This window comes from Pelophylax lessonae (assembly GCF_965119305.1).
Source record: "Pelophylax lessonae genome assembly, chromosome: 10".
Taxonomy (NCBI): domain Eukaryota; kingdom Metazoa; phylum Chordata; class Amphibia; order Anura; family Ranidae; genus Pelophylax; species Pelophylax lessonae.
Window position 1 is genome coordinate 131,822,434 of NC_138777.1, and position 14,945 is coordinate 131,837,378.

At 46.3% G+C, this 14,945-nt stretch overlaps 1 protein-coding gene across 1 annotated transcript in view; it reads left to right on the plus strand.

Annotated features, from left to right (window-relative positions):
* RASGRP2 (RAS guanyl releasing protein 2) overlaps positions 1-14,945 on the plus strand; it is a 1,091,080-nt gene that overhangs the window by 713,937 nt on the left and 362,198 nt on the right. The window contains exon 11 of the mRNA XM_082270769.1: positions 10,703-10,844. Coding sequence (XP_082126895.1) covers positions 10,703-10,844 — 142 coding nt within the window. The remainder of the gene's footprint in view (positions 1-10,702; positions 10,845-14,945) is intronic.

The following is a 14,945-nucleotide window of genomic DNA, read 5'->3' on the forward strand; positions in this document are numbered from 1 at the left end:
GTGTGAGATCCACCTTTCCAAGTTTTTGGGGTTCATCTCATACTTCTGAAGATTTGAGGGTGCTGCCTGTTCCAAACTCCTCCTACTCCTCATCCAGCCTTTTAGGGGTACAAACAATAGTAATTCGGGGCCTAGTGTGCTTCTGTACGTGTGAGATACATACACTTTTTTTGATCATATTTCCTATTCCGCTACTCAATAAAAACCTTTGGGGATCAATTAAATTGCGGGATAGTCTGTGTTGGTACGTGTGAGATCCACCTTTCCAAGTTTTTGGGGTTCATCTCATACTTCTGAAGATTTGAGGGTGCTGCCTGTTCCATACTCCTCCTACTCCTCATTCAGCCTTTTAGGGGTACAAACAATAGTAATTGGGGCCTAGTGTGGTTTTGTACGTGTGAGATACATACACTTTTTTGATCATATTTCCTATTCCGCTATTCAATAAAAACCTTTGGGGATCAATTAAATTGCGGGATAGTTTGTGTTGGTACGTGTGAGATCAATTGAATGGTTGGTACAAGGCTATGCCGAACCAGCCCAAAATCCCTTCCCCACTGAATTCATGAAAGAAACAACTATAGGTGTCCCTGGGGAATTTGAGTGGAAGGGCTGGAGATGGTAAGTGTAGTAATGAAAGGTATAGAAAAGAATATATAAAATTTCAACATTTATTGATTTATATTAAAATTCAACAAAATACAAAAAATAACATATTTAGACTTTAAAATAACATTCCATATACATATCCTGATAGGGATAATACATTAGGGGTTCATGAAGCAGGGAAGTGTATCCTCCAACATGTTTCGGAATTTTTGTTCATCTAATTCCTTCTTCAGGGAAGTTTATATACACATAACCGTGCATTCACCACCTGTGTATCTACGGATGTATAGAATGTAAGCAATATTATTTAGAACAAATACATGAGCATAGAGGCAAACAATATATCTTATCATCAATGAGGGATCCCCAAGTCCCATAAGGGTAGGGAATACCCATAATAGGTATGTGTCTGTATACACAAGTATATCCTTAAGAGTAAACAGTAACTATGAAGATATCAACTTACCCCTAGAGGGAGTATGGAGCAAAAAGCGTCCTTTTAGTTGTCTCCTCACAGAAGGTATACTGCAAACGTGGCTGTTTGTATGGCAAAGGATACCTTATATTCATGCAGTCTGACTGTGCAGCTCTGTAGTTTGAATGTGCAACAAGTATATGGACTTGAGAGAATACAAGTCCCTCCACACGTTGTCAGGGTATTAATGTTAGTACCGGCGGTTCACTCAAATCCCCAATGGCCATATGCACATTGTGTTCACGAGGAGCACATAGGGCGGATGAGTCCACACCTATCAAAATGCACAAGTGGGGGAAGAAAATATTTAGCCATAATGACTGATTTCCCATATGTAAAAGTGTGATTAGGAAAGGGGAATTCAAAATCCACATACCTTGTCAGAAATCCTATGTGAAATGCAGATAACCGATCTCTCTGTGGTGACCCAAAGGTACTGAGTCCCACTAAGCTTGAAGCATTTATATGCTCCACCTGAGAGTTCTTACCTGAATTAGGAGTGTATACACCTGGTTGGATGATGAGGGGCGGGTAAAGAGCAGGTGGGTGGTTCTGAGCTAGTTGTCCCCATATGTTGGATTTCAAGTTTTCCTTTTATTAGGTATCTCCACTGATGGTACATTATCCCTCTCTATCCTACCATTCCAAGCAGGAAGGGAGATCGAGAGGAAGAGGAAGGGCGTGGGTGACATCCAGGGCTGCGCTCCCCCGGTCTAAGCGGCGCCGAGGGCCGCCGCGTACCTGTGACGCGGCGGCGTCCAGCGTCACATGACCGCCGGCACGTTGATGCGCAGCTCTCGCGAGATGATCGATGGATCTCGCAGACGGGGTGTCAGTGAAGGATACATGGCGTCCGGAGGCGCCATGATACCGACACCTCCCCTGGATCGCTGCGCAAACTACAGGCCCCAGCATGCATTGCAGGGGCCTGGGCGTGCCGTGGAACACCAATGGGAACAGGCCAAAGCGAGGAGGGAAGGCCGTATCAAGTGACATTTCAGCATAGCTGGTATGCCGTGGAGCATAAAAAGAAAAAGGAGATAAAGATACATAAACAATATGAATAATGTAAATGCATAGGGCTGCACAGTGAGCTGCATGAGAGGTACAGATTGTTTAATCATACCTATACGTGAGATAGGGATCCCTAATGATTGATGAGCAGACAGAGGCCCCTCTGCAGCGATATAAATAATATTAGATTTAATACATAAAGTAACAATATTGCATAATATTACATAATTATCGATTTCTTTGATTTCCACATTGTAACTGAGAACATCTTAGGCATATAATGCGACCATTTTAGCATGTATGATCATACAAATACATAAGCAGAGACATTTCATGAAAAATATATATTTTTATATATTTGATGACAAAACAAAAAACAAGAAATGGAAATAGGGAAGCAGAGATGGATACGAGAGAAGAGAATGTGTATTGGGATTCAAATATCTTTAGTATTTTATTTTATTTGACAGAATCTGGGTGTTACTCCAGAGAATTAGTATATTTTCCCGCACATCTCTATTCCCAACCATTACAAGAGCTAAAGATTCCATTCAACATTTTCCCACACACCCCCTCCCCCCTCTCTCCCCTTTCCATCCATAAAAGGGGCTAGAGATCCCATTCAAAACCCCCTGAACTAAAGCCAGGGAGAAACGGCTTAAAATTGAAGGCTTCATTCAATCCCGGTGGAGAAGTGGCATTTAGGTCCGAAATCCAACGAAGCTCGCGCTGGAGGAGAAACTTGTTGAGATCTCCTCCGCGGGAGCTGGGGTGGATTCGATCCAAAGCCAAGAATTTTATATGTGGAATGTTGTCACCACGTACCAAAGCTGAGTGTCTACCTAGCGGTACTTCTGGATCTTTCTTTTTAATACTTGCTATGTGTTGGCCAATACGTTTGCCGAATTTTTGGATAGTTTTGCCAATATAATAGCAGCCGCAATCACAAGACAGTAGATATACGACTGCCATAGTCTGGCAGTTCACATAATGTTTTGGACGAAAGTTTTTACCATTAGGCAGTATAACATTTTTCTTGGTGTTAATATATCGACATTGGGCACATGACCCACAGGGGAATGTGCCCAAATGTGTACAAAGGTCCTTCCTTGACCGGCCCTTGTATTCACTACTAACAAGGGCATCCGACAAGGAAGGAGCTAGTTTAAATGTTATCTGCGGTGTTTCTGAGATAAAGGGACTGATCGACGAATCAGACATTAACACATGCCAGTACTTTTTTAAGATCTTTCTAACCTTATGGTGTCCTCGGGAGTATTTTGTTATAACTCTCGTAGTAGTATCACTTGAGTCTTCAGCTTCTTTTTTGTTTTTGTATGAAAGAAGATCCCGACGGGATTGAGTTTTTGTCTTTTTAAAAGGTGAGATCCACCTTTCCAAGTTTTTGGGGTTCATCTCATACTTCTGAAGATTTGAGGGTTCGGCCTGTTCCAAACTCCTCCTACTCCTCATCCTGCCTTTAGGGGTACAAACAATAGTAATTGGGGCCTAGTGTGCTTCTGTACGTGTGAGATACATACACTTTTTTTGATCATATTTTCTATTCCGCTATTTAATCAAAACCTTTGGGTATAAACAATTAAATTGCGGGATAGTCTGTGTCGGTACGTGTGAGATACACCTTTCCAATTTTTGGGGCGCATCTCATACTGCCGAGGATTTGAGGGTGCTTCAGTCTGCCTCATGCCTGTTCCGAACTCCTCCTACTCCTCATCCTGCCTTTAGGGTACAAAAAATTGTAATCGGGGCCTAGATTGTGTTTGTACGTGTGAGATACACCGTTTTGTAAAATTTCTCCTATTCCGCTATTCAATATACACCCTGTTTGAGTGTAAAAAATTAAATTGCGGGATAGTCTGTACCGGTACGTGTGAGATACACCTTTTTAAATTTGTTTGGCGCATCTCCTTCTACCGCCGAGGATTGCAGGGCGCTTCAGTTTGGCTCCTGTTCCCAACTCCTCCTACTCCTCTTCCTCATCCTGCCTTTAGGGTACAAAAAATTGTAATCGGGGCCTAGTTGGTGTTTGTACGTGTGAGATACACCGTTTTGTAAAATTTGTCCTATTCCGCTATTCAATATACACCCTGTTTGAGTGTAAAAAATTAAATTGCGGCATAGTCAGTATCGGTACGTGTGAGATACACCTTTTAAATTTGTTTGGTGCATCTCCTTTCACCGCCAAGGATTGCAGGGCGCTTCAGTTTGCCTCCTGTTCCCAACTCCTCCTACTCCTCTTCCTCATCCTCCCTTTAGGGTACAAAAAATTTTAATTGGGGCCTAGTCTGTATTTGTACGTGTGAGATACACCGTTTTTTTATCCTTTTTCCTATTCCGCTATTCAATATACACCCTTCTGGGGAAAAAAACATTAAATTGCGGCATAGTTTGCATATTTGACTGTCAGATACACCCGTGCAATACTGTTGTTGTTGTTGTTCCGCTATTCAATAAACACCTTTCTAGGGCAAGATCATAAATTACAGAAATATGAGGAGACCGTCAAATAGGGGCCGTGGCCTGGGTCGTGGTGCTGCTGGTAGAGCTCCTGTTGCAAGGAGAGGACGTGGTCGATCTGTGCCAGCTACACGCACAAGTGAAACACCTTCCACAAGTGTGAGTAGGCGACAGAACCTGCAGCAGTATTTGGTAGGGCATAATGCACCTCTAGACGTGATGAGGCCTGAAGAAGTACAGGCGATAGTAGATTGGGTTGCTGACAGTGCCTCCAGTTCCTTCACATTGTCTCCCACCCAGTCTACTGCAGAAAGGTCAGAGTTGGCACCTGCAGCCAATGTCCAACCGTCTTTCACCTCACCCCCTTGGAAATCAGGCAAGCAGTCTGAGCCCCAATCCATACAGCAGTCTCTTGTTCTTTTTGAGGACTCTGTCAGCAGGGTTTCCCAGGGCCATCCACCTAGCCCTGCCCCAGAAGTTGAAGAGATTGAGTGCAGCGATGCCCAACCACTTATTTTTCAAGATGAGTACATGCAAGGACCATCGCAGCACGTCTCCGATGATGACGAAACGCAGGTGCCAACTACTGTGGCGTTCAGCATTGTGGAGACCGACAAGGAGAGCAGGGGTGAAGACTGGGTGGAAGATGATGTGGAGGATGATGAGGTCCTCGACCCCACATGGAATGAACGTCATGCAGGTGACCTGAGTAGTTTGGAGGAAGAGGCGGTGGTTGCACAGAGCCACCAGCACAGCAGAAGAGGGAGCAGGGTGCAGAAGCGGAGCGGCCGTGCCCTAGACACTACGCCCGCTACTGCCCAACGCAGCAAGGGAACGAGTGCACCAAAGTCAGCTCAAAGGAGTTCTCTAGCGTGGAAGTTCTTTAGAAAATGTGCTGATGACAGGACACGAGTGGTTTGCACCCTGTGCAATCAGAGCCTGAAGCGAGGCATAAACCTTCTCAACCTGAGCACAACCTGCATGATCAGGCATCTAAGTGCAAAGCACGAGCTGCAGTGGAGTAGACACCTTCAAAACCAAGAAACGTCTCTGGCTCATCCTGCTTCCTCTTCTGCTGCAGTCTCGGCCGCTCCAGCCACATCTGTAGTGATACCGGCACCTGCCACCCCGCAAACAGAGGATCTGTCAGCAACACCACCACCTGGGTCACCAACCATCTCCACAATGTCCCGTGGAAGCGTTCAGCTTTCCATCTCCCAAACACTTGAGAGGAAGAGGAAGTACCCCCCTACCCACCCACTATCCCTGGCCCTGAATGCCAGCATTTCAAAATTCTTGACCTTTAAAATGCTGTCATTCCGTCTGGTGGAGACGCACAGTTTTAAAAACCTTTTGTCGGTGGCTGTCCCACAGTACGTCGTGCCCACCCGCCACTACTTTTCCAGGCAAGCCATCCCTTCCCTGCACAACCAAGTGGGGGAAAAAATTAGGTGTGCACTGCGCAACGCCATCTCTGGCAAGGTCCACCTAACTACCGATACGTGGACCAGTAAGCACGGTCAGGGGCGTTATATCTCCCTAACGGCACACTGGGTAAATGCAGTGGCAGATGGGCCTGAGGCGGATAGCAATTTGGCGCATGTCCTTCCACCACCGAGGATTGCAGGGCGCTTCAGTTTGCCTCCTGTTCCTAACTCCTCCTACTCCGCCTCCTCATCCTCTACCGCCTCCTCATCCGGACAGCGTAACACCTTCACCACCAACTTCAGCACGGCCAGGGGTAAACGACAGCAGGCAGTTTTAAAACTTGCCTGTTTGGGGGACAAACCACACACCGCGCAGGAGTTGTGGAGGAGCATGGAACAGCAGACAAATGAGTGGTTGCTGCCAGCGAGCCTCAAGCCCGGCCTGGTGGTGTGCGACAACGGGCGAAATCTCATAGCAGCTCTGGGCCTAGCCGGTTTGACGCACATCCCTTGCCTGGCGAATGTGCTGAATTTGGTGGTGCAGAGGTTCCTTAAAAACTACCCCGATATGTCAGAGCTGCTGCAGAAAGTGCGGGCCGTCTGTGCGCACTTTCGGCGTTCTCACCCTGCTGCTGCTCGCCTGTCAGCGCTGCAGCGTAACTTCGCCCTTCCCGCTCACCGCCTCATATGTGACGTGCCCACAAGGTGGAACTCCACCTTGCACATGCTGCAAAGACTGTGCGAGCAGCAGCAGGCCATAGTGGAGTTTCAGCTGCAGCACGCACACGTGAGTCACTCTGCGGAACAGCACCACTTCACCACCAATAACTGGGCCTCGATGCGAGACCTGTGTGCCTTGTTGCGCTGTTTTGAGTACTCCACCAACATGGCCAGTGCCGATGACGCCGTTCTCAGCTTAACTATCCCATTTCTATGCCTCCTTGAAAAAACAATTCAGGCGATGATGGAAGAGGATGTGGCACAGGATGAGGAGGAGGAGGAGGATGAAGAGGTAACATTTCCAAGGCTTTCAGGGCAGTCATTCGCAAGGGGCTCCGAGGGTGGGGTCCTGCACACACAAACGCCAGGGACACAATTGTCCAGCAGGGGCACAGTTCTGGAGGATGAGGAGGAGGAGCTGGAGGAGGAGATGAAGGCATGTTCACAGCAGGGTGGCACCCAGGCCAGCTCATGGCCATCACTGGTGCGTGGCTGGGGGGATACAGAGGACACGGACGATACACCTCCCACAGAGGACAGCCTTTCGTTGCCTCTGGGCAGCCTGGCACACATGAGCGATTACATGCTGCAGTGTCTCCACAACAACCGCCGAGTTGCCCACATTCTAACTTGTGCTGATTACTGGGTGGCCACGCTGCTGGATCCCCGTTACAAGGACAACGTACCGTCCTTAATTCACTCACTGGAGCGCGATCGCAAGATGCGCAAGTACAAGCGCACGCTGGTAGATGCCATGCTGCTGGCATTCCCACCTGACAGCGGGGCCACAGTGGAAGCACAAGGCGGAGGAGGAGGAGGAGGAGGAAGAGGTCGCCAACGCATCCAGGGCACCGCCAGCACCTCAGAAGGCAGGGTTAGCATGGCCGAAATGTGGAAAAGCTTTGTCAGCACGCCACAACAAACAGCAGCACCAGCAGCTCATATGGAACGTCTTAGCAGGAGGCAGCATTTCACCAACATGGTGGAGCAGTATGTGTGCACACGCCTAGACGTACTGAATGAGGCACATGGCCTGAGCTTGCCCTTTACGCCTTGGAGGTGCTGGTGTGCCCTGCAGCCAGTGTATTATCTGAACGGGTATTTAGCACGGCTGGGGGCGTTATCACAGACAAGCGCAGCCGCCTGTCCAGAGACAATGTGGACAAGCTCACGTTCATTAAAATGAACCAGGCATGGATCCCACGGGACTTTTCCGTACCTTGTGCAGAATAGCGATGGATACCGACCTTACCCAGCCATTGTTCCATTTTTGCTCTTTCTCACTCTTTTTTGGGGTGTACCCTCATTTAAAATTTGTGAAAAGAAGCAGTGTTGGCTACCTCATCCTCCTCGGGGCCAGATTAACGCAGGGGCTATTGGAGCTGCAGCTCCAGGCCCCTACCTTTATATAGGCCCCAGGTTGGCCATATTCACTGTTACCGCTCTTTTGTCACTTGTAAACACAGAAGTCTGGCTTCTATGCTCGCTTCCCCAGGCAGCTCCCTCAGAACCTCCCCACACAGCACGAAGGCCGGACAAGGAGGGACAGTTGCCGATGCATGGATGTGTTTATGGGCTTCAGAGACAGCATCCCATGTGGAATTAGGCATGCATGGCTGCAGCCTTTCTCCTCTGGGTTAATAGATTGGTTTGGCACGAACGATTTTTCATGAATCCATGCTGATTACTACTTATAATACCGTTTTCATTACTAAAGTCTTGTATGTGGTCCCTTATCATCCCCTCCAAAATTTTGCAGACTACTGTTAGGCTGACCGGCCTATAGTTACCCGGGATATATCTCGGCCCCTTTTTAAATATTGGTACCACGTTGGCTTTTTTCCAATCAGCTGGCACCATACCCGTCTGTAAACTATCCTTAAAGATCAAGAATAATGGTCTGGCAATCACCTGGCTGAGCTCTTTAAGAACCCTCGGGTGCAAGCCATCCGGTCCCGGTGATTTATTTATGTTAAGTTTCTCTAGTTTAGTTCTAAGTCTATCTTCTGTTAGCCATGGCGGTATTTCCTGAGGTGTGTTGTTTAGTTTGGCCTTACAAGCTGGGTTAGTGTAGCCAACCGATTCTTTTGTGAAGACTGAAGAGAAGAAATTATTTAACACTACCGCCTTTTCCCTGTCCTCTGTGGCCAAAACTCCCTTGTCGTCTTTTATGGGGCCAATGTGTTCTGGCCTCGCTTTCTTACTGTTTATATACTATATATACAGTCCTTCATCCTTCCCAGCTGTCAGCAGAGTTACCCAGTGCGCCGTGAAAGAAATGTAACGTCCCTGTCCATGCCTGCTGGACCAAGAGTCAGCAGTAATGTGCACCTTCCTGCTGTCCTCTTTGTCCATCGAGGCCAAAACACTACCTTCCACATGACGGTAAAGAGCCGGAATGGCCTTACGCAAAAAGGAATGCCTTTTTGGGACCTGCCACTGTGGTGCAGCACATTCCACAAATTTGCGAAAGGGAACAGAGTCTACCAGATGAAAAGGCAGCAATTGTAATGCTAGCCATTTAGCCAAGCTAGCATTAAAACGCTGAGCATGTAGATTGCTGGGACAGTATTTCTTTCTACGGTTCAAATACTGGGGTAGTGAAATTTGCCTGCTGCTCAAATCAAGCGGCGGTGTACTGCTAGCAGATTGGGTGCAAGTCTCTGTGGCACTCATTGCTATACCATCATCCCTCTCAATGCTGGTATTTGAGAAGGCATGAGGTATAGAAGGGTTAAGAGATCACAGATGAGGAGCAAGGTGATGTATGCTTGTTTTGATCTGGTGCCTCTTTCAGGTGCTGTTGCTGCCAACAGACTGCATGGCGGGTCATCATATGCCTTGTCAAGCATGTGGTGCCCAAGCGGCTGGTGTTCTGGCCACAATTGATCCGATTTAAACAGATGTTGCAAACAGCAATGCTGCGGTCTTTTGCACAGGTGCTGAAAAAAGCCCACACTAATGAATTTCTGTGAGTCCATGGGGAGTTTGATGCACCCTGCACCTGTGGAGCTCTGTGCTGTGACGCAATAGGTTAGCTACTGCTATGGCGGCCCCTGGAGCACATCCAGCCTCATCGGAGTGGTGCATCCTCCTAATCCTCCCTCCTTCCCCCTCCTCTTCCTCCTTCCCCCTCCTCTTCCCCTTCCTCCTTCTCCTAGTCCTCCTCCTCTATCCTGTTTTCACGTACCTTGTAGCAGAGCCTGACGTGCAGAGGGAGACCTCTTGTACAGCCCTGGCTCAGGCACCACTGGAGTTGCAACAGTGGATGCGAGAGCACAGTGAGATAAGAGTGCCTGTGCTGGTCATCTGTTGGAAGTTGAGAAGAGTAGCTGATAAGTCACTGAACATGGCTGGATTGCTGAGCAGCAGGAAGAAGCAGGTACAGAGGTGCGAAAGCACAGCGGATGCAGGACAGCGTCTCCAGGCACTTGAAGGAGCTGGATGGGTAAAGACTGGAGCAGGGTCAGACAAGCTGGTTTCAGACACAGGTAATCAAATACAGTTCAAGCAGCAGGCAGAGATTAGTCAGTGTACAGGCAGGGGTTGGCAGCAGGATATCAGGCAGGAAGCAGGTATAGCAGAGTCAAGGCAAGTTGGGGTCAGGACTGGAGACAGCAACAAAGTCAGACAAGCCAGGTCAATACAGGAATCAATACAAACACAGAAACAGAACTCAAGGTAAAGCTGCAGATCAGACATCAAAGACACAGTGCTGCTGAGGTGTTTAAATAAGGCAGCCTGTTGCCAATTACTGAAATTAGTCTGCACTAAGTTAACCCTTAGGTGGCAGACCCATGACACCTGTCAGGCACCCAAGTACAGTCAGTGGCTTTGTTGCTTTTGTGTCTACATAGCATTGTGTTCAGCATTTGCTGTATTTTCCGAGTATCATACTTGGGTTAAATGTAAATCTTCTCTTCCGTAAGTCTCATCTCCTTTTATGCAATAATGTTTTTTCTTTGTGTATAAATTATAGGGATGGAAAAATCAGCAAACAGGAGATGATGTCATATTTTCTGAGAGCTAGCTCTGTGCTCGACTGTAAAATGGGATTTATCCACAACTTTTCTGAAAGGACTTTCCTGCGACCTGTATCCTGTCAACATTGTGGAAACCTGGTGTGTATTGCAAGGCAAAAAATAAATAACAAATATTTATAAGACTCAACAAACAATTGTTTTTGTAATTGTTTGCATTTCCTACATTGTTATAAACTCTGTTCTTCTATTTATTGAATTTGTGTATGACTTTTACTGTGCTTAGACTGTGATTTCAAAAATACGAACAATGAACAGAACAAATGGCAGTAAACGAGAAATGAATAAAAAATGTGTGCGATAAGTGGCATCTTGAGAAGGGGATCGCTGGTGCTCAGAACTACTCCATCTTTTCTTCTGTGACATTGTAAAACTTTTAAGAAGTTTGTGTTGCAAAAGAGCTAAGATTCTGCAACTATTTAGTATCCTTAGATTGTTGTCCCAAGAACTCTGGACATGTCCCAGTAGATTCTCCATACTGTGGAACTTCTAAATCACTGAGATAGAAAGACTGCATGTAACAGCACCTTTAGCCCTAATATCCATTATGAGCAGTAGGAAGTAGAAGAAAGTCACACAGGAGACAGTGTATATTTGCCAAGATGGTTCAGTGGTTATTATTATGACAATTGCTTGTCTAAGTCAGGAGCATAGTTACCCCATTTTTAAATATAAAGTTGACTTTCACCTTCACCTGTTATAAAATTTTTACACACGAAAGAACAATTATAAAGCTGTAGATCTGTAAAGAAAAGCTAATAATAAAGCATAAAACAAAGAAAATGTGTGTTGCTGCCTTGCAAAATATAAAAAAAAAAAAATGCTAAGTAATCAAAACTAATTTTAAATATGAACCAAGTACATATTTTATCGACCATGAAAATCAGTCACATGATTGTCACGCATCACGTGATGCACCACTAGTAATTCAAAGTGCACAGTCTTGCATAAATAAAAACATAATCTTGTAGAACAGTGCAAATCAGAAATTCATACAAATAAGTGTAAAAGGTTCATCAAAACAAAGTTCATATATGTTTACTAAAAAGTGCTCCGTGCTCTGTAAACATTAAAATAGCAAACATGCTCTAAAAGTACCCATGCAGTATTACAGCTCCTTACCAGAACTGAATGATCTCCAATTATAGCGATTAGGGATGAGCTTCGAGTTCAAGTCAAAGGTAAGTTTGACTCGAACATCGCCAATTCGATCGTTCGTCGGATGACGAACAAATGTGCTTCTTCGCGGGAAATTCGAGTTTCCCATAATGCACTGCACGTGCATTATGTGATTGGCCAAAGCATGCACCCTGACCTCATCCTTTGGGCAATCAAATGATCTCTGCCATGATTGGACTAAAGGCAGGCTTGCCTTTAGACAATCATGGCTCAGGGGCCAAGTACACGCCCCACACTACATAAAGGCTGCTCGCGTAGCCGCAGCTTGTAGTGTCATTGTGCGGCGATCAGACAGGGACAGGCACACGATTCAGGCAGGGAGAGAGTTGTTTTTTTTTTTTTATGAGTCAGACAGTGCAGAGAGACATTTCTAGCAGTGTAGGGAGGGCGAGGTTCCTGTGTGAGGTAGGAATAGATTGATTTCTTTACATCATATCAGACAGTGTAGCGCCAGTGAGTGATAAGCAGTGTAGGGAGGGCCAAGGTTCCTTTGCTCAGTTGTGGTTTTTTCTATAGGGGTCACCTACCTGTGGGAATAGAGATCACTACAGATATCAGCCACAGTAACCTTTGCTCAGTTGTGTATTTTACTATAGGGGTCACATACCTGTGGGAATAGAGATCACTATAGATATCAGCCACAATAACCTTTGCTCAGTTGTGTATTTTACTATAAGGGTCACATACCTGTGGGAATAGAGATAACTACAGATATCAGCCACCGTAACCTTTGCTCAGTTGTGTTTTTTTCTATAGGGGTCACATACCTGTGGGAATAAAGATCACTACAAATATCAGCCACAGTAACCTTTGCTCAGTTGTGTTTTTTTCTATAGGGGTCACATACCTGTGGGAATAAAGATCACTACAAATATCAGCCACAGTAACCTTTGCTCAGTTGATTTTTTTTTCAATAGGGGTCACATACCTGTGGGAAAAGAGATAACCACAGATATCAGCCACAGTAACCTTTGCTCAGTTGTGTTTTTTTCTATAGGGGTCACATACCTGTGGGAATAAAGATCACTACAGATATCAGCCACAGTAACCTCTGCTCAGTTGTGGATCTTTCTATAGGGATCACATACCTGTGGGAATAGAGTTCACTACAGATATCAGCCACAGTAACCTTTGCTCAGTTGTGTATCTTTCTATAGGGATCACAGATCATCAATCTACGGGATTATAGATTACATCAGATATCAGTGAGAGTATTGATAATCGGTCACTTGCATACATCTATAACCACCACAGCTCATCTATAGGGCTATCAATTACATCATATCAGGTCATTGAGTATCTATTGGTCAGTTGCATATACCCTATATTGATCTGTATCAACATCATGTCTGATAGGCCGACGAGGAGAGGCCGACGCTCACAGGCCATGAAAAGAGGGCAAGTAGCCTCTATGTCGATTGTGAAAAGTGGTGGTCACAGTCGACATAGTGCATCCTCTGCAGGAGGGACAGGCCCGTCCTTTATTTCCGGTGCTGCCCGTGCTATTCATCCACAACATGTGGAAGAGTTGGTGGAGTGGATCAATAAGCCATCCTCATCCTCCTCTTCCTCTGACACCCATGCTCCCAGTAGTTTGCCTACCACCGCAGCTGCCAAAGCGGCCCGTTCCACAGGCTCCTTCTCCACAGCTACTCCTTCAGTTGCCCCACCTCATGCACGGAGGAGTCACCTGAACTATTTGATCATAGTGTCAGTGACATGCTCCTGGAGGATGCAAAGCAATTTGAAAGCTGTGATGTTGTTTCCCAGGTGGATGAAGGGAATAACACATCTCTTCAGAGAAACCTATCTGGCAACCACCTAGCAACTGTGCTCTTATTTTCTCCATCAGCCCATCCCCCACAGTTATCACCTCTTGTATCTCTTGACCGTCCCTCTTAGATTGTAAGCTCTAACGAGCAGGGTCCTCTGATTCCTTCTGTATTGAAGTGTATTGTATTTGTACTGTCTACCCTCAAGTTGTAAAGCGCTGCGTAAACTGCCGGCGCTATATAAATACTATATAATAATAATAATAATAACATGAGAACAGAGAGAGGGGGTGACAACGACGGACAAGAGACCAGCAGTCATGTTGCCACAGCTGAAGCATATTGCCAAGTTTGCTCCAGTGACGAGGAGGGAGGGGATGATGAGGTCACTGACTGTACTTGGGTGCCTGACAGGATAGAGGAGGAGGAGGATGAGAAGGACGCACAACTGCAACAAGGCAGGATGTGCTCCATGGGCCGGCCTAGCAGTAGCCAACCTATTGCGTCACAGCACAGAGCTCCACAGGTGCAGGGTACTTCAAAATCCCTGCGGACTCCAAAAAGTTTATTAGTGTGGGCTTTTTTCAGCACCTGTGCAGTAGACCGCAGCGTTGCTGTTTGCAGCATCTGTCTAAAGCGTATTAAGCACGGCCAGAACACCAGCCGCTTGGGCACCACATGCTTGACAAGGCATATGACTTCCTGCCATGCAGTCCATTGGCAACAGCACCTGAGAGAGGCACCAGATCAAAAGAATACATCACCTTGCTCCTCACCTGCAATCTCTAACCCTACTATACCTCATGCTTTCTCAAATACCAGCACACCAGCATTGAGAGGGCACCCAATCTGCTAGCAGTACACCATCGCTTGATTTGAGCAGAAGGCAAATTTCACTGCCCCAGTTGTTGAACCGTAGAAAGAAATACTGTCCCAACCATCCACATGCTCAGCATCTTAATGCTAGCTAGGCCAAATTGCTAGCATTACAGTTGCTGCCTTTTCAGCTGGTAGACTCAGCTCCCTTTCGCAAATTTGTGGAATGTGCTGCACCACAGTGGCAGGTCCCAAAAAGGCATTACTTTTCGCGTAAGGCCATTGCGGCTCTCTACCGTCATGTGGAAGGTCGTGTTTTGTCCTCGTTGGACAACGCGGTCAGCAGTAAGGTGCACATTTCTGCTGACTCTTGGTCCAGCACCCATGGACAGGGAAGTTACATTTCTTTCACGGC